Source organism: Argentina silus (assembly GCF_951799395.1).
Source record: "Argentina silus genome assembly, chromosome: 4".
In the NCBI taxonomy this organism is placed as follows: Eukaryota; Metazoa; Chordata; class Actinopteri; order Argentiniformes; family Argentinidae; genus Argentina; species Argentina silus.
In genome coordinates, this window is record NC_139658.1 from 12,042,113 (window position 1) to 12,061,290 (window position 19,178).

Sequence of the window (19,178 nt, forward strand, 5' to 3'; positions counted from 1 at the left end):
CGTTTTGGTGACGGTGGTGATACTGCTACTGTTGCTGCTGTTGGTGCTGGCCAAGCTGCCCTTCAAAGTCCCCTCATACCCACCGATGTAAGTGCTGCTCTTCACTGCCCCCTCTTGGCCAACAATGTTAGCGACGCAACCGCCCATCGAGCCACTGATGAAGCTGGTGTTGCGAGTGCTCTCCAGGTGGGGGTAAGAGTTGTAATTCATTGCTAGAAGTTGAGATTCAGACAGTGGGTTATAGGAGTGGACATGGGTTAGGATAAGACAGAGAGATGAGCTGTTAGTCCTGGTATGACATATTAGAAAAAATATGTAGGCAGAACAATATGGCCAAATGTGAATTTAAAAATTCTATTACTGTAACTAGTGATACAATAACGTATGAAAATATTGTTTTATGATATGTGCAGAACTGACTTTTAAAGGTCTTTCGGTAATAGATAAAAGGAGACACAGGTACTGATTTGTTTGAGGTGCCAGCTCCCTTGATTTATCCAACTTTGCATTGATAAACAGAGGTAAGCATAACCCTAATCCTAACCCTAACCCTAACCCTAACCCTGTCATATACAGTATATTCCAACTATTATTGACACTCTTGGCATTTGACAGAACTGCGTGTGGTTGTAATGTGTAAGGACATGCGTGTTACTGTGAATTGGGAGCACAGTGACTTACAAGTCTGTTTGGAGACATTGATGGTCTTGATTCCACTCACGAGCCTGGCAAGGAGAAGAGATGCACCAGTGAGCAAATGTAGGCAACTCATCACTCCTCAAATCTAGCCACCATACATTATGATATCAGTCTGAAACCCCTGATAATGCTCCCCTCCTTTCTTTTCTGAACCAAGGACTGATCTGAAGTGCTATACGAAAGCTAAACGCCCTCTAACGCAGGCCAGTCAGATCTATTAGCAACTGAAGGTTGGAAGGAAGGGAGCATCCCTCACCTGTTCTCCTCTCCCTCCAGCAGCTTCCTGTAGGTGGCGATCTCAATGTCCAGGGCCAGCTTGATGTTCATCAGCTCCTGGTACTGACGGACTTGGAGAGTCATGTCCTGCTTGGCTTTCTGGAGAGCATCCTCCAGGTCCTTAATGCGGAGCCTGGCGTCCCTCACCGTCATCTCACCACGTTCCTCTGACTCAGCGATCTGATTCTCCAGGTTACCACGCTAATTAAAAAGACAAAACTTTTATGTACAGCATACAGTATGTAGTATCTGTTTTACTGTCCTGGTGGGAGGAAAATTATCATTGGGAAAGTCGACAATATAGCATGTCTCACAATGTTTTCTTTTCTTCTTTTCTTGTCCATCTTTTACATGCACTGGAAGAACGTTTGTGACTAACTCGCTCTGGACAAGAGTGTCTGGCTACTGAACCAAACTAAAAAGCAAAGCTGCACATAGGACCCACCTGACTCTTCATGATGTCGATCTCAGACTGATATCTCATGACTTTGCGGTTCATCTCTGCAATCTCTGCTTTGGTGGTTCTCAGGTCGTCCCCATAATTGCCGGCCGACATTTGCATCTCTTCATACTGTTACAGAGTCAGAAACGTATGTCTATCATCAACAAAAACATGAAGACTTAACATGAAGAGAATAGACTGAGACTACAATGAAGCCATTCATGTGTTAAGTAAGTCTGTTGAGTAATGATTTTGGTTCTGTATATGTAACTGTGAAGTCATGTGGAAAGAATTTCTCCCTGAGGGACAATAAACATCATTATAGAATCATGGAAAAATAGCCTATTCAGCTTCATTGGCTAGGAGACTTTTGACCTTTTAGGTCCTAAGAAGAATGATTGGTATTGGGGCATCATGGGTACAGGGGCTTACTTTGGCCTGGTACCAGGTCTCGGCCTCGGCCCTGCTGCGGTTGGCGATGTCCTCGTACTGGGCGCGCACTTCAGCCACAATGGAGTCCATGTCCAGGTTGCGGCTGTTGTCCATCTCCACCACCACAGAGGTGTCCTTGATCTGGCCCTGCAGCTCACGCAGCTCCTGAATAAGGTTGAAAAAAGGCATAAGGTTGTAAAATGGTGGACTGTAATGAAGAGAAAGGGGGAATTTTTTGGCTAATAAACTAGAGGCACTTTGAGACACATTGTATAAACTTTGATTCACCTATAACATCTATATAACATCTATTACTGTCATTCTATTTCCAGCCCAGCACTATTATACTGTTTATTGACACATTTATGTCTAGTCATGGCATTATATTTACGTTGGCAATTGTTTTACAGTGTTTTGAAAGCATTACGGTGCTAACACGATATCAATTTGATAGTCAGTCCCATTATTGTGTTATGGGACAAGGTGGTACATTACCGCATCATAGATCTGCCTGAGGAACTCAATCTCATCAGAGAGACAGTCCAGCTTAGCCTCCAGCTCCACCTTGTTCATGTATGCTGCATCTGTATCCTAGTAACACAACAGAATGCAAACGTTCAAGGGCAGGTCATACTGAGATGCATACAATAACAGGTAGTTTTAGTAGCTCTGCCATGTGGTCTGTATGTAGTGTGACCGAGCGTTACTCTTAACTATACGATTTTGAGTTCTTGCATTTGTTTACAAATTGTACTGACCTTTTTAATTAATACAAAGTTGTTTTCGCACTCATTGCGCTTGTTGATCTCATCTTCATACCTGGTGAGGCAAAGAGACAACCACGCTAAAACAAATAGCTTATTCATGCTCAACTGGAGCTCTTTGTCAAAGTTGGCTAATTTGGTCTCTACAGCATGTCCTTCTATAGTGTAAAGAAGACATTTCAAGGATAATTATATTTTGAGTGGACTACCCCTTTAACTCACTTGGTCTTGAAGTCCTCCACAAGACCCTTCATATTGTACAGGTCAGATTCCAGCTTCATCTTCTCATTGCCCAGGCCGTCGAGCTGCCTGCGCAGGTTAGAGATGTAGGCCTCGAACATGCCATCGATGTTGGAGCGGGTGGTGGTCTGGTCCTGCAGGAGGCTCCACTTGGTCTCCAGCATCTTGTTCTGCTGCTCCAGGAAGCGCACCTGTATGGAGACAGAGGTGACATGGTTGAATACATTGATGGACATTTTTAAATTGATACGCAAATGAATGAGAGCCAACAGAGAAATTACTGAATGGCGTTAAACCAGACTGAGGTAACATTTTACATCCATTCATGGGTTCTTCAGAGAGTTCTATGTTTCAACACAATGTGGAACTGTTTCTTAATCCAGTTCCAAATGATTCATAATGATTCAGAAGTGTTGTCTTTTACCCCCTGCCCATGGGTGGGGTTCTGCTCAAACATAGCAAGCGAGGATGAAAACAGAGGTGTGTGTATCGCTAAGGTATGGAGAGGAGGGATGGGACACTCTTTGGTGAACTTGAGGTTAAACAGAATTGATTTATGGTTTAACCTGTACATTGCTCCTTGCATTCACAAATTAGAGGCCCCTGGAAGGTATACAAGACAATGAGAGGTAACTGAACCTTGAACCTGAATCAGTCAGGAGATTAAAAATAGCTCTAACTCTAGGTTTGAACTGATTGCTGTGTTTGATAGTAAAGCTGTCATTTACTGTTTGAGTATGGATAAGACAATGATTAATTGATCCAAGCAATATGCCCTACATAAGCTTCTGACAAGAAAGTGACACCACAGATATTTGTTTCACAAAGATAAGGCCAACGTAGTGACTAATGAACCACATATGCAGGGCTTGAAAGATGGTACGCCCCAACCTTCATCTTCATCTATGGCATTCCCCTGCTTCATCTCATTTGTACCTGTCATCTCCACCCCTCCTCCTGCTCTCACTCATATTACAGCACTCAACTAATTGAGTCATAAGGTGATCACAACTTTTCACTTTGCATGAGCCATTGGGGATAGATTGACTATGTACTTGGTTATACTGTACATCTGTATTTGTACATATGTATATGTTGTATATGGCATTCACCATAATGACTATGGTAATTTTGTATTTAGATACATGGGGTAATATCTGTTGGCATGCCAAAGTTACTGTACAGCCAGAGCAGAAACATGCTGTAGCTTCACCATCCCAGCCATTCACAGGAGGTTTTTCATTGGGGTAAGAGGGAAGATCTCGCCAAACATTGAAAATCACAGATACGAGCTAGATCATACGTGGCAAGCCATAAGACCACTACTTTCCCCCACAAAGGCGAGGCAGAAACATATTAAGAACATACAGTAGAAAAATAGTATGGGCATAGGAACATAGGACAGTTGGACTATAGTGGGACTATAGTGGACTATATGAAGAACTGACCTTATCGATGAAAGAAGCAAAGCGGTTGTTGAGGGTCTTGATCTGCTCCTTCTCCTGGGTGCGGACCACCTGGATGTTGGGGTCGATCTCCAGGTTCAGGGGGGCCAGCAGGCTCTTGTTGACGGTCACCGCCGTGATGGGGGCAGCCCCACAAATTATCATCCCACCACCCATGCCCATACCACCGGCACCACCCATGCCCACATACCCAAACTCCACCCCGCCCCCTCTGAGCCCTGACCCCCCGGCCACGTACCCCCCGGCCACCTTGTACCCCCCAACTGCCACGCCCCCAGCGCTGCCACCCCCGTAGGAGCTGCGGACGCTGTAGCTCTGCTGGGCGCCGCCCACCCTCTGCCCAGCTCCATACCCACCGGAGAGGGAGCGGCTGCTGTAGCCATGGGGGGTGGTGCCCATCCCCATGCCCGAGGAGGAGGACACCACGGAGTAGCTTGTGGTCTTCACAGCTCTGGCAGACATTATGATGATAATTGGGTTCTAGCAAAGAGGTGGTGGTCTGTAGAGACTGGGAGACTCACTGTTGCAGAGAGAGAGAGAGTCGTGCAGATAGGCCGAGCCCTGTTCCCTGACCCTCTTTTTATCATGGAAGGGGAGGGGCCAGGGGGTGAGATGATTGGCTAGCACCCGTAGCAGGGGAGAATGAGGTAGAGGAATGCTGGAGGAAAAAAATAATAGACTCATGTTACACATTTACAGAACACGGAGTGAATTTGAGAGAGTAAAACATCTTACATAACAGTCATTTTGCCAGTCTCTTTGTAACTGCAGTGAAAACTTGTAACTGCAGTGTGAAAACTTGTAACTGCATTTGTAACTGCAGTGAAAGATGTTGGAGCTACTTGCTGTGTTTGCAACAGTTGAAGCCTTACAGTATGTGTTGTCTGAAATGGCAATCCAAGTTTATTCACTTACAGTTTGAAATCTCAAGTAATTTACTAGTCCTCCATACATGATGTTGCAATGTCACACCCATTGTGAATAAAAGCAAACATTGTTTTATTTAAACAAGTTTAACACAAATGTCAATCCCTATTGACTCCTATGTTGTACTGTACTCTGAATGCAATATGTGCTGCATGCATGCTTATGCATTGTCTCACTCATCATCAATGATACATCATAACAAACAAAGTATTTGTTTTATCAATTTCATATATCATGTAAGCAGAGACAGTATATGTCTTGCTCCTATAGATGAATATGTATCCATGTCCTCATAGACATATTGACCAACTATAAACCATAAATCATATTTCACGCAAATGTCTGATTTATGTCTATGTCGACAGTGACTGCATGACTCAGTTGTGGGAAGTTGGGCTTTAGTGCCAATTTGAGCTGATATCCTACTATCTTTATATCCCTCTAGTTCAGTCTCACCAACATACATGTATGTTGCAACAACTAACCATCCTTGATCCAGGACAGTATCCACCAACCAGGAATTTTACACAGACCACTTTATTATCTCCAAACTATATATAACACATCACTATTGATTAACATTCCTTAGTTATCTACTTAACGAAGAGCAAACAGTGGTTGTCTTTCTCTTTCTCTCTCTCTCTCTCTCTCTCTCTCTCTCTCTCTCTCTCTCTCTCTCTCTCTCTCTCTCTGAAGACTTTTTTAACCCACCATGGTCTTCCCACCCTTTCCCCCAACCCCACCCTATGAAAGGCAATGCAGTTCTCTATAGCTGTATAACATACATCCTGTACAAGCTGTCACTCATGTACCTGCATATATAAAGTACAGAATCTTCTCTGTGGCCTTCACTTCTTCTTATGTTTACAGTACATGATTGACAGTTCAATAGTAAAAGCCTGTGCTGCTGAAAGAATGCGATTCGGTTGATAGTTAGCTTTGGGATAATGTGGTCCTGTGTGGTTGACATACAAGATAAGGCAAGCCTATATACACGATTGACATTTTAAATGCACTGTGAAGTGTACCAGTGTAGTAGACTGTTTGACACAGTCAGACATTGCTGTGGTTAAGGGATAACAGCCTTTGTCACTTTAAAGAGGCGAAAAAAGGCCTATGTCATATTTTATTTTGACAGACAGGTTTTTGCACATTGTTCCTGATCTGATGAAATAGACTGTTTCATCAGATCCTTTTCTGGGTGAATTCCCAGGGGCGTGCGCAATTGTTCTAGCCCAGCAACACCACCATACCTGATTGAACTCATCAACAAATCCTCAAGCCCTTGAGTAGTTGAATCATGTGTGTCAGTGCTGGGCTCCGTGAATAAATAAGGAAACTCTGCAATAGACATAGAAAAAACTCTTGATGTAAACAAACCGAGAAGCTTGGACCCATCTGTAACCTCTATATGTTTTTCTTTGCATGACAGAGACACGTAGCTGATAACATTGCATACTGGGAATTCTTGTCTGGCTCAAGTTAACCATATACAGTATTGTATGTACAAGTAACCAATGACCTATTGTTCAACACAACTATCACTGAAGAAATACATAAACTGAACAAATACAGCTGTATTTCTTTAATCTCCTATGATGACTGAAATATGACAATCATATTTTCTCTCTTTCCCTTTTTGGATGAAATCACTGCACTCACCCGTCGTTGTAAGAGGAGTGGCGTAGTTTGAGAAGGCCTTTTGACATCTGACCCTCTCACCACCGCGTCTCAAGAGACAAGAGATGTTTTGGTTTGCATGGAGAGCTGCGTATCTGACACATAAAGATTGGAATGTGCTGAGATACACACATACATGCTATGAGTGAGAGGGTGAGGGAGCAGTAGGGGGTGAAATAGGGAGGGAGGGATGGAGGGACGGACGGAGGGAAGGATAGATTAGAGCAGAGAAGAAACAGGCCTGTTTACGAAGGCCTGTTGAGTTCAAGATGTATAGGGCCAGTTACTATAGCCTAAGGGTGTGGTTACATAATTGCCCTGCAGGCATAGAGCTGTATATCTGATGTGACATCAACACTAAGGTAGTGATTTTAGCATGCAGTAAAACAATGCTATGGTAAATGTGTGGGCCAGGCCAAACAAATTAGGGTCATGGGGATAGGTGACCTAGCCCGGCTGTGACTCGACTGCCACACCTACTCTGGTCACGCCACTCTGGTCATGCTGTCTGCTTTGAAGCTGTCGCCCCCTAGTGACACTGGGAGGAACTGAATGTTTTTGGACACAAATGTGGTTGTTGTATGTACAGTAGGCAACATAAGGCACTGTAAGGTTTCTTGGCAAGGATCCTCAGCACCTTTAGAAAAGAGATACTATCCAAATATCACTGTGATCTTGAAATGTATTTACATTTTTGCTGAAAAACACAACTTTTAGAGAGTGTACATCCCTAAAGAGTGTCAAGACTGACAGGAGAGTGTAAACTATAGAATATTTGTCATCATGTCAGTTTATCTGCCCAACCAGAATGACTGTACCTACAGGGCAGCCATTTTTTCCTGATCACGTGACTTGACCGGGAACAACTCCAGTCTCTAATCATACCCCATACTAAGCGCCCACTATGTCTTTTTATGACTGGAATGTGTGTTGAGCTAAAGATGGACATGGCAACTTTGAGAGAAAAAGGCCCCTTAATTGTCACATTTCACCTACCTCTGTATGACCCTCACACTTTGCCCATGGTCAGCATGGTCATCCATGGACACACCCTGCTTGTAAACCTGGAATGCCAACAGAGGTCTAGAAATGCCCCCACCATGACCTTTTCAAGGTCTCAAGAATTAAGATTTTCGTCCCTTTTTTCTGCCCTTTTTCATTTTTCTCTACTTCTCTCCTGGCACTTTTCCTTGATCATGGGTGTGTGTGTGTGTGTGTGTGTGTGTGTGTGTGTGTGTGTGTGTGTGTGTGTGTGTGTGTGTGTGTGTGTGTGTGTGTGTGTGTGTGTGTGTGTGTGTGTGTGTGTGTGTGTGTGTGTGTGTGTGTGTGTGTGTGTGTGCGTGTGTGTGTGTGTGTGTGTGTGTGCGTGCGTGCGTACGTGCGTGCGTGCGTACCTGCATGAGTGTGTACTGCATGTGCGTGTGAGTAAGTGAACACTCAATCCCTCACACCCAGGGTAACAGAGTGGAAACGGAGTGAAAAGAAAAGGTAACAAACAAGACCCAAGTTCATCCAAGAAAACTCATACTGAGAGCTTTAATTTTCTGACAGTTGTCCAGAATCTCTGAAGCACATAAGCTCCCGTTGAGGTTGCCAGAGATTCCTGCTGGTTATTGGTATGAGTCAGAGACTCCAGTTCCTCTTCTCCTTCTTTCTCTCTCTCTTTCCCTTGTCCTCCCTAACTAAGAGAGTCTACCAAAGTGAATTACTGCAGTAATGCAGTACAGCTTAAACAGGTCAAGATGGTCTAAAACCTGACTCACTTCGATTCCATTCAGAAGTTCCTTATTTCTCTAATTTCCAAACTGTAACTTTGTGGGTGTTTACTATATCTATCTGACAATACCATGGTTACGTTTTCCTACTTTTCTATTGTTTGCATCTTTTTCGATTTAACAGATATTGTGTAAGTTAACGCTTAAAGAACATGGCCAATTCCCCTGACCACTGTATTTGTATTTTTAGCGCATTGATATAAGATGAACCCTATTATAATGTTTGAGGTGTTTTCTTTGAAACTTGAGCAACCATGAAAGTACAGTAGAAGCAGAGCAAAAAGAGAACAGGGTGTATTGGAGCTTAAAGTGTACTTGAGCTTCTGCCAACTTCCCCTGGGTGGTACTGTGTGTTTTGTTATTTTGTTCTCTGGGGTCCATTTTGAAAATCCACCCTGGCCAAAACACAGCTTCATAAGTCTGCCATTGACAGCTAATATGAACCTCTGCCTGCAGTTTCATATAGCAGTAATGCAGTTAGTTGTCCTGATGTTTAATGTCCCATACTGCTCTGTTTTCTCACTAACATTAAATAATATTGATAGATTTGTTGTTTGTTATAGTGGATGAACTATGATTTTTCAAGAACAAACAGTCAGTGAATGGTATGGAAACGCCTCAGTGCCTGATGTTCTTTTATTGTCCTTTTCTTATCAATGAGATATAAACTCCAAGTAGACATCATTGCATCTATCAATGATTCGGTCCACTGAGGAATTTGGTGAAATCAGTGACCTGCACACTTTACTCAAAGGTGACTGAGGTACAGTGAACATCTCCCTTCCCCCAATTGTATCTTATCGTATCTCACATAGACAGAAACAGTGGTTTCAACCTACTAAAGGTCTTTGTTCACCTGACCTCATCTAGTTTTGTGCCCTTTGGCTGTGATTGAAACTTGGGTGTTGCCCTTTTCATATGGCTATGGGTCTTTCGATGTAGGGTCATACTATACGCTGTAATGACAAAACTCTTTTGTTGTTGTCATGTGCAGGAGCAGGTCGTAAGTCTGTTGGAAATCTGCCACCTCTGGTCACTGCTGCGAAATTCAATTTGAAGTTCCAAACAACAACATCCTCCCTAATAATAATATAACCCCCGAAATGTACTTGCAGTGTTGGACATTAGTTGTTGTGTATCTGTATGCAATAATTGGTGAGTCCACTCCACAAGAACACCTCTGGCCAGTAACAACATGTTTGTATACAAACTGAGTGCTGGGTAGGACACTCAAAACAGCATTCGTAAATGAAATATTCCTTTCAAGGCAGCTTATTCTCTGATCGCTACTGATTAAACATAGTCATTACAACCATTTGGAAGCTTTTATATACACTCACCGGCCACTTTATTAGGTACACCTGTTCAACTGCTCAGTAACGCAAATGTCTAATCAGCCAATCACATGGCAGCAACTCAATGCATTTAGGCATGTAGACATGATCAAGACCACCTGCTGAAGTTCAAACCGAGCATCAGAATGGGGAAGAAAGGTGATTTAAGTGACTTTGAACGTGGCATGGTTGTTGGTGCCAGACGGGCTGGTCTGAGTATTTCAGAAACTGCTGATCTACTGGGATTTTCATGCACAACCATCTCTAGGATTTACAGAGAATGGTCCGAAAAAGAGAAAATATCCAGTGAGCGGCAGTTCCCTGGGCAAAAATGCCTTGTTGATGCCAGAGGTCAGAAGAGAATGGTCAGACTGGTTCGAGATAATAGAAAGGCAACAGTAACTCAAATAACCACTACAATTCGCACAGGCTCACCAAAATTGGAAGATTAGAAGATTGGAAAAACGTTGCCTGGTCTGATGAGTCTCGATTTCTGCTGCGACATTCAGATGGTAGGGTCAGAATTTGGCGTAAGCAGCATGAAAGCATGAAAGCATGGATCCATCCTGCCTTGTATCAATGGTTCAGGCTGGTGGTGGTGGTGTAATGGTGTGGAGGATATTTTCTTGGCACACTTTGGGCCCCTTAGTACCAATTGAGCATCGTTTAAATGCCACAGCCTACCTGAGTATTGTTGCTGACCATGTCCATCCCTTTATGACCACAGTGTACCCATCTTCTGATGGCTACTTCCAGCAGGATAATGCGCCATGTCACAAAGCTCACATCATCTCAAACTGGTTTCTTGAACATGACAATGAGTTCACTGTACTCCAATGGCCTCCACAGTCACCAGATCTCAATCTAGCACCTTTGGGATGTGGTGGAACGGGAGATTCGCATAATGGATCTGCAGCCGACAAATCTGCAGCAACTGCGTGATGCTATCTCTGAGGAATGTTTCCAGCACCTTGTTGAATCTATGCCACAAAGAATTAAGGCAGTTCTGAAGGCAAAAGGGAGTCCAACCCGGTACTAGCAAGGTATACCTAATAAAGTGGCCAGTAAGTGTATATTGCACCTTTTAATTTGTATTATCACTGCGTTCTCTTAAGACATGCTCTCTAGCCATGGCGCGCATGACCACAACCTCTATCAACACCAGGTACGCCATTGCTACGCCATCTTCAATTTTGTGGATTTTTCTTGGTACATATGCAGTGCATTCGGAAAGTATTTAGACCCCTTCACGTTTTCCACATTTTGTTATGTTACAGCCTTATTCTAAAATGGATTCAATTATTTTTTTTCCTCATCAATCTACACACAATACCCCATAATGACAAAGCCAAAACAAGTTTTTAGAAATGTTTGCTAATTTATTAAAAAAGAAAAAAAATGAAATATCACATTTACATAAGTATTCAGACCCTTTGCTATGACACTCAAAATTGAGCTCAGGTGCAACCTGTTTCGATTGATCATCCTTGAGATGTTTCTATGGCTTGATTGGAGTCCACCTGTGGTAAGTTCAATTGATTGGACATGATTTGGAATTGCACACACCTGTCTATATAAGGTCCCACAGTTGACAGTGCATGTCAGAGCAAAAACCAGGCCATGAGGTTGAAGGAATTGTCCGTAGACCTCCGAGACAGGATTGTGGCGAGGCACAGATCTGGGGAAGGGTACAAAAGAATTCTGCAGTTTTGACCAAATCCTAATCTCTCCGAGGGCACCAAAATGGCTAGAGCCGGCCCTGATACCCAAAAAGACTTGAGGCTGTGATCGCTGCCAAAGGTGCTTCAACAAAGTACTGAGTAAAGTGTCTGAATACTTATGTGAATGTGTTATTTTGATATGTAAGTTTTTTGTTTTTAATAAATTAGCAAACATTTCTAAAAACCTGTTTTGTCTTTGTCATTATGAGGTATTAGGTGTAGATTGATGAGGGGAAAAAAATAATTTAATCCATTTTGGAATAAGGCTGTAACATAACAAAATGTGGAAAAGGTTAAGGGGTCTGAATGCACATACATACATACATACATACATACATACATACATACTATATATATATAGGCTATCATATGATGATTTGCTCCAATCAATAAGTAATCAAGTTTGTTCACACTTTAATTGTCACCAGTTATTGCATAATCTTTTATCTGTATTGATGTAGCCTGAACTAAAATAAATCAATGCATAAATCAAAGTTGTTGAAGTTGTTAATTAATTGATTAGCCTACCATTGTGTACTGTCCATTCTGCTGAGGATGCCCATCAACAGATATGTATGTGTTAATGTGATGTAATGTGATTGGCTACATCAAGGAAATGTCTGGAGCACATTTATTCTTATCTCAAGAACATATTTCAACTAAGAAGAAATTGATGAATGCTGAATAATTCTTGAATTTGTTCTTGCGCATGACCTAAGAGAAAATCCATATGTACGCATCTCTACTGATGAATGAGGCTAATGTTCTTTGTGGTTTTGTGTTTGTTCTGTGAGTAGCCTACTGGCCTGCAACTGCCATATCTCTTCTGCAAGCCAGATAGTGGTGTTGTTAGTGTTGCTGAGGAGCTTGTCCAAATCCAGTTATTTTGACATTTGGCAGACCACGTGCCTAGAAGCTATGCAGCAGGCAACTGTAAGAAGTATGCCTTTTATGGGCAAACCAAAATAATTTCACTGCATGTGAGAATTAGACCTTTCATTCTTTATTTCGAGCAGTCTTTCTGTCTTTTGTGTCTTCCTTTGTCTTTTAGTCTGTTAATTCTTTGTCTATTTGTCTGTTTCTTTCTTTGTTTCTCTTTTGCTCACTTACTATCTTTGTTTTTTTTACCATTCCTTCCTTTTTGCCATGTAATTAAGTTAAAAGATCAACTGAAAAGGTAGAAAGTTTTCTTTTCTTTGATTTCTCAAATATAAACATGCTTCACATAACTAAACATGTTTTCATGCAGATAGAAGTTGAGAAGAGAATGCAAGGGGTTAGGGGGCAAGAGTGAGAGTATGAGAGCATGTGAGAAGAGGGAGGAGTATAGGAAAGAGAGAATGGGGGATGTGGATGTAGGCAGGGTCTTGGAGGCTGGACTTCAAAAACAGAGAGAGAGAGGGAAGTTGAGTGGGAGTATAAGTTCTCTGTTTTACTTTGCCAGCATCTCTCTGTGAAGTCCAGCTTTGTCTGAACCTCCTCTCTCTCTTCTCCATTCAATTCTTCATTCATTTCAGCACCACTTTACTTTGGCAAACATGAGTTACAGAGTTATGCCCTCTGCCCACATGTCCTTCACCCGCTCCACGCCTGTGTCTTCCTACCGGGCTGCCAGCATCCATGGCGGAGCCGGGGGCCAGGGCACCCGCATCTCCTCCTCAGCCTTCTCAGGCCTCCGCAGCGGCGCCCCTTCCTCCAGCTTCTCCTCCTCATCCTCCTACAAGGTGAGCAGTGGTATGGGTGGCGGTATGGGTGGCGGTATGAGTGCCGGCATGGGTGGTGGTATGGGTGGCGGTATGGGTGGCCTGGTCGGTGCAGCCTCCGCAGGAGGTGGTAGCGGTGGGATCCTGGGGAACGAGAAGGGCGCCATGCAGAACCTCAACGACCGCTTGGCCAACTACCTGGAGACTGTAAGGAACCTGGAGGCAGCCAATGGCGAGCTGGAGATGAAGATCAGGGAGGCGCTGGAGAAGGGGGGACCGGACGCCCGCGACTACAGCAAGTACACCCCTGTGCTGGACGACCTGCGCAAGAAGGTGAGAATGGGTAATGAAAGAGGGAGAGGGAGGGGGTGGGCAATCGTGAGAGCTGGAATGGTGTGATAGTGAGAGTGTGGAAGGGAGAGACAACACTGACAGAGGCAAAGAGAGGGGGAGGGGGTTTGATCAAGTAAAGAGTGTAGAAAATGGGTAAAGGTGAATCATTTTTGATGTGTTGTCTTCTGACGCTTTAAATTATTGATTTGAGAAAGCTAGAAAACAAAGAATGGATGACTATATGGCATTACTGTTGCAACTTCACTTACAAATCACAAAAACATAGCCCAGTGGTATGAAAGCAGATTTACGGTAATTGAATGTTTTGGTAAACCGTCCATATGTTTGTTGTTTTAAACATTACTTCACATTGCTTGAGTTAACTTCCTGTACTGAGGTGAATACTGCTGTGGATTTTGGTTATCAAATTTCTTAACAACTGAATAGAGGGTGTGGCAGATATCCCCTTACCCTCCCCCTTCAAATTCCCTCATACCACAAACTGGTCAACAGTTCCTCAAATGAATCACACAATTTGGGGGAAGTAAGTCACCAAGGAGACCAAAAACAATAAACATTTGCTTGGAAACATTACATATGCATTTCTAAAGTGATTCAACCCCAAATGATCATTCTCCCCACTCTAAGATGTAGGAGTACCCCGATGTGAACCAGATGTGGTGTGTATGTGTGTGTGTGTGTGTGTGTGTGTGTGTGTGTGTGTGTGTGTGTGTGTGTGTGTGTGTGTGTGTGTGTGTGTGTGTGTGAAAAGAAAATAATCGCCTGTGAGATTTGAAACACATTGCCAGCTTTGCAGCTGTGCTAGCTGTATAATATTCAGCATCACACGGGACAATCAAATTCCCTGTAAGATTCCATATCTTCTCTATGCTTTTGGTGACATATTAATCATAACCATAAAGCGACAAAGAATTTCTTTGTTAACCTTTTGTTAACACTGGAATGCCATGGCTACAAACACACACACACACGCACACGCACGCACACACACACACACACACACACATACACACACACACACACACACACACACACACACAAAAACACAGTTTGGGGGAGAAGAGAGAAAAGTCTCTTCACAGTTTTCTGGGACAGGAAGCCCAGCCCATTCCTCTAACAATGCAAACTCAGAGCAGATTCAGCTCTGGCACGGGAAGAACCCATTTTACTGCTTTTCCGTTCAAGGGTTCCTCTTTTCACTTGCAGTCCTACATGTTTTCGTCCCCATTACGTCATCTGAATCAGTGGTTTTATATCACCCTAGGGAGGCATAGATTTACAACACATGTTTTTATCATGCAAATTCCATAGAAAACATAGCAAGTTTATAACAATTTGTTTTAACATGGGTCTGACATGGGTCCAAAAATTAAAGAAAGTATAATAATAATAATAATAATAATAATAATAATAATAATAATAATAATAATGTGTTACATTTATAACACACTTTTCATTATTCAAGAATAATTTCAATGTGCATAAAATAAAAGATAAAATAGAAAAAATATTTTTTTTAAAAAGAAAAGAAAAGAAAAGAAAAAAAGAAGCAAAACAAATATATAACCCTGATCATAAAAGCAGCAATCAAAGTCTAGAAGGGTAGGCCAGCCGATAAAGATGCATCAGCCTGAACAGCCCTTAGACAGGAAGAGCGTGGTGCATGGGAGGAAAAGGCACAGCCCCTCATTGTGTGGACCACAATGTAAATCATGAAGTATATCATAAAAGCTTGGGATATTATATAATAATATGTCTTATTTATCTTTTCAGTTCATAATATTGCCTTGTTTCTCTACACACTTTTCCCAGATTAGTCCCAGATTCTGTTTTTTTTCCCCCGGATACAATAGTATGTTACTTGTTTGGCCCATCACATTTCTGTTCTTAGTACTGGCATTGACAAATATTTTTCCTCATAGGTCTTTGATGCGACAGTGGATAACGCTAGTGTGGTACTCCAAATTGATAATGCCCGTTTGGCCGCAGATGACTTCAGAGTCAAGTGAGTTTACCTCTGTACTATGGGGGGGGGGGGGGGGGGGGGGCGGTTGGTCATCTGGTTAAACTAGCCAAGTTGACATTAACGCATGTTATCTAACCTCATAATAGTAAATCTGTATGTTTTGTGTATGTACAGTATGTGTGTACAGTATGTACGGTATGTACAGTATGTTTGCTGTGTGTGCAACCCTTTGAATGTAACCCTTATGCTCCAGTGCACATCCGTAACAGCCTTAGTGAACTGCCCTGGCTGCAGATCCGATCTACAATCAGCTTTCCCTCACCAAATCCTAATCTTAAAATATAATAATCTTGAAATACAAAAACGACTTTAGATAAGTGTCTAGTTGGCAACTTGCTTGTGTTAACTGCAACTGCTGCCATTTTTCCCTTCACCCAATGAAGTGCATAACATAGCCTTCCAATGGAGCTCACAGACACTGTCTGTCTCTGTACTTACAGGTTTGAGAACGAGATGGCCATTCGCCAGTCTGTGGAGGCAGACATTGCTGGTCTGAAGAAGGTCATTGATGACACCAACATGGGCAGGATGAACATCGAGAGTGAGATCGAGTCTGTGAGGGAGGAGCTCATCTTCCTGAAGAAGAACCATGATAATGTAAGCTAGCATTGAGACTGATATTCACCATGTTTTACAACCAATTGAAGAATGATACCATTATAATAAACAATAACTATGGAGGAGTATTTGTATCAATAAACTTGACATTTTTAGGTTATTTGAGGAGATATTGGATAAAGCTGAACTAACAGTACCACTGGAACACCCCCATGTTTCTTCCTCCCTCTTTATTTCTCCCTTTTCTGTCTTGTTTCCTCTCTTCAACAGGAGGTAATGGAGCTGCGTAACCAAATCTCCCAGTCGGGCGTGCAGGTGGACGTGGATGCCCCTAAAGGTAACGACCTGGCCCAGATCATGGAGGAGGTGAGGGCCAACTACGAGAAGATGGCTCAGAAGAACGCACAGGACCTCAAATCTTGGCACGAAAACCAGGTAACCCATTTTCTACATCCAAACAGAAGAACTCAGATACATAATTTCATTCGGGAATCTCACAAACTACAAAATGTCTAGTATTGCACGTTTCATCCATATTTCATCCATAATTGGAATGCTCCACTGGCTAATGTCCAGTTTTTTAATTATCTTATAGTCTTATAGTTATGTTCACTATACCATATAGTACAGTGTATGAGTATGTATGTATGTATGTATGTATGTATGTATGTTAATCACATATATACATATATATACATATCATATTGTAGAAGAGCACTTTCCAATAGGATAATGGTCGGAGGGAGGGTATAATTCCGAGGGTAGTCACATAAAAAAAGACAGAACAGTTCATTATCACATTATTTTTTTTATTGACCCAACAAACATCTTCCTCCCTTCTCTCTGGTCTGGTAGATGTCAGATGTACAGGTGCAAGTAAGCCAGAACACAGAGGCTCTCCAGGGGGCACAGACGGAGATTAGCGACTTACTCAGACAAGTACAGACACTCGAGATCGAACTGGCGTCCCAACAGAGCTTGGTGAGGAAACCCTTTCAATATGCTACTATACAGTAATTTAGACTGTATTGGGTTTTTATATTATTTCATTCTTCCAATGCTAGATGTCCCAGGTTTGATTTATTTAAATTAATAAGTGAGGTAAAACTAACAAATTGGATTACACACCTACCAGATTTGAACTACAATGGTAAAAATGGTGTAATTTTTTTTTTTTAAAAGTGGTTAACATCTGATCTGTACAGAATGTCATCTTGATACTCTCTCCTTTTGAGGGTCATTTGATGTGACACAATTTCACTCCAAAGCACATTTCCCTCAACTAAATAGCATCTCACTCCACATATCAACATTCCATAACAGCCCCCATATTCCACATTCATTCATCATACTCTGCATTTTTGAAACACCCTTCCACCATCTCTTCCACATTCCTGTGTTATTCCCAAAACAGAAAGCTTCCTTGGACGAAACATTGCGGAACACAGAGATGCGCAACAACATGGAGATGGAGAAGTACAACAACATCATCGTGCATTTGGAGGGCGAGCTGACAAACCTGCGCGGCAACATCCAGCAGCAGGGCCAGGACTATGAGGCCCTTCTCAACATGAAGATGAAGCTGGAGGCCGAGATCGCCACTTACAGGAGTCTGCTGGACGGAGGAGACTTCAAGTGAGTGTGGAGGTTGGGGCACTCTAATTGATACCCAAATCCCACCATCTCAGTGTAAGCAGCATACTAGCTCCACCTTGAGCTCCTATAGGCTTGATGAGATTTTCGCCATATTACTACACCTATATCCTTACACCAGATCTTCAAGAGAATTTACACCTATCCTCTCAGATTTTCACAAATTCACAGGGGGTTGACTTTTTAACGTTGATAGTCTAAACTAAAGTGACTTCATCTTCTTCAACTGCACTGGTCTGAAGACACAGGATACACCTTTCACATCAGTGTCGATTGGGAGTGTCAACCAGGAGAACATATCATGACTCAGTAACTTCATACTTGTAAAAGTGACAAAGTGAGATTGCATGAACATAAAACCATTCTACAACACCCACTGTACTGGATGGGGATGATGTGTCTTGCCTCTTGATGCCATCTACAGTATAAACACGGTATTGCAAGATCATCTGTCCTATTAATTGCATTTTATGGAAGCCTCATGTTTTGTTTTATATGTGTGTTCAGGCTCATAGACGCCCTGGATGAACTGAAGGCTGCGAGGGAATGAGGGACATAGGAGACGGCTAACTGTCACCTTATGAAGAGAGCCTACCCACAACCGTCTAAAAGACACCAGTCAAACGGATCCAATCTTCCAGCGCTGTTTTTAATCACCTATCATGGCTTAAGAAGTAATGACAGAAATAACTAAATAAAAAATGATGATGCTATGAAGATGCATTGTTTGCCATTCACCATGTTGTCCTTGTTGATTTGTTCCATCACCATGAAACACTGAGTAAACACTCTCAGCTTATATCATGAAAACAGTATTGCACTTTTAGGAAGCATAAGCAATCAATGCATATTTACAATACAAAAGGCCACAAACATCAATACAATATGCAAGATTATTGCTTTCATTTACACACAACTGAGGTTGGTGGAATTTGTTTCCAGTACAGTATGGTGAGAAGATCTACATTCACGAACATATATAACAATAAAGACAAGACAGACAAGACAATACAGTACAAGCTATAGCATAGCACAAAGGCCTTCAATATACAGGATAATCTTTCAAAATTAATCCATTATAAGAAGCTGAATATTTCTGGGAACAAATTGTGTTAATGGTGCTTTTAG

The 19,178-nt window shown here is 42.2% G+C and overlaps 2 protein-coding genes across 3 annotated transcripts in view; one reads left to right on the forward strand and one right to left on the reverse strand.

Annotated features, from left to right (window-relative positions):
- The window catches only part of LOC310802866 (keratin, type II cytoskeletal 8-like), a 5,606-nt gene extending 749 nt beyond the window's left edge, over positions 1-4,857 (reverse strand). Inside the window, exons 1-9 of the mRNA XM_083667442.1 lie at positions 4,302-4,857; positions 2,836-3,044; positions 2,608-2,668; positions 2,345-2,440; positions 1,850-2,014; positions 1,421-1,546; positions 956-1,176; positions 682-725; positions 1-212 (exon numbers count right to left, since the gene is read on the reverse strand). The exon at positions 1-212 is cut by the window's left edge and continues 749 nt beyond it. Of these exons, the coding sequence (XP_083523568.1) occupies positions 1-212; positions 682-725; positions 956-1,176; positions 1,421-1,546; positions 1,850-2,014; positions 2,345-2,440; positions 2,608-2,668; positions 2,836-3,044; positions 4,302-4,781 (1,614 nt within the window). The 5' untranslated portion in view covers positions 4,782-4,857. The remainder of the gene's footprint in view (positions 213-681; positions 726-955; positions 1,177-1,420; positions 1,547-1,849; positions 2,015-2,344; positions 2,441-2,607; positions 2,669-2,835; positions 3,045-4,301) is intronic.
- An 8,317-nt stretch (positions 4,858-13,174) lies between these two features.
- On the forward strand, positions 13,175-18,787 carry krt18b (keratin 18b). 2 transcript variants are annotated; one of them, XR_014554189.1, is made up of 7 exons: positions 13,175-13,792; positions 15,736-15,818; positions 16,280-16,436; positions 16,668-16,832; positions 17,253-17,378; positions 17,812-18,086; positions 18,558-18,787. XR_014554189.1 is itself a non-coding variant. In XM_083668739.1 (7 exons), the coding sequence occupies exons 1-7, from the start codon at positions 13,295-13,297 to the stop codon at positions 18,598-18,600; spliced, it is 1,293 nt and encodes a 430-aa protein (XP_083524865.1). In that variant the 5' UTR covers positions 13,181-13,294; the 3' UTR covers positions 18,601-18,787. The 2 variants fall into 2 exon arrangements, 1 of the variants encoding a protein (XP_083524865.1); XM_083668739.1 differs by having other exon boundaries at positions 13,181-13,792; positions 17,812-18,032.
- The last annotated feature ends 391 nt before the right edge of the window (positions 18,788-19,178 follow it).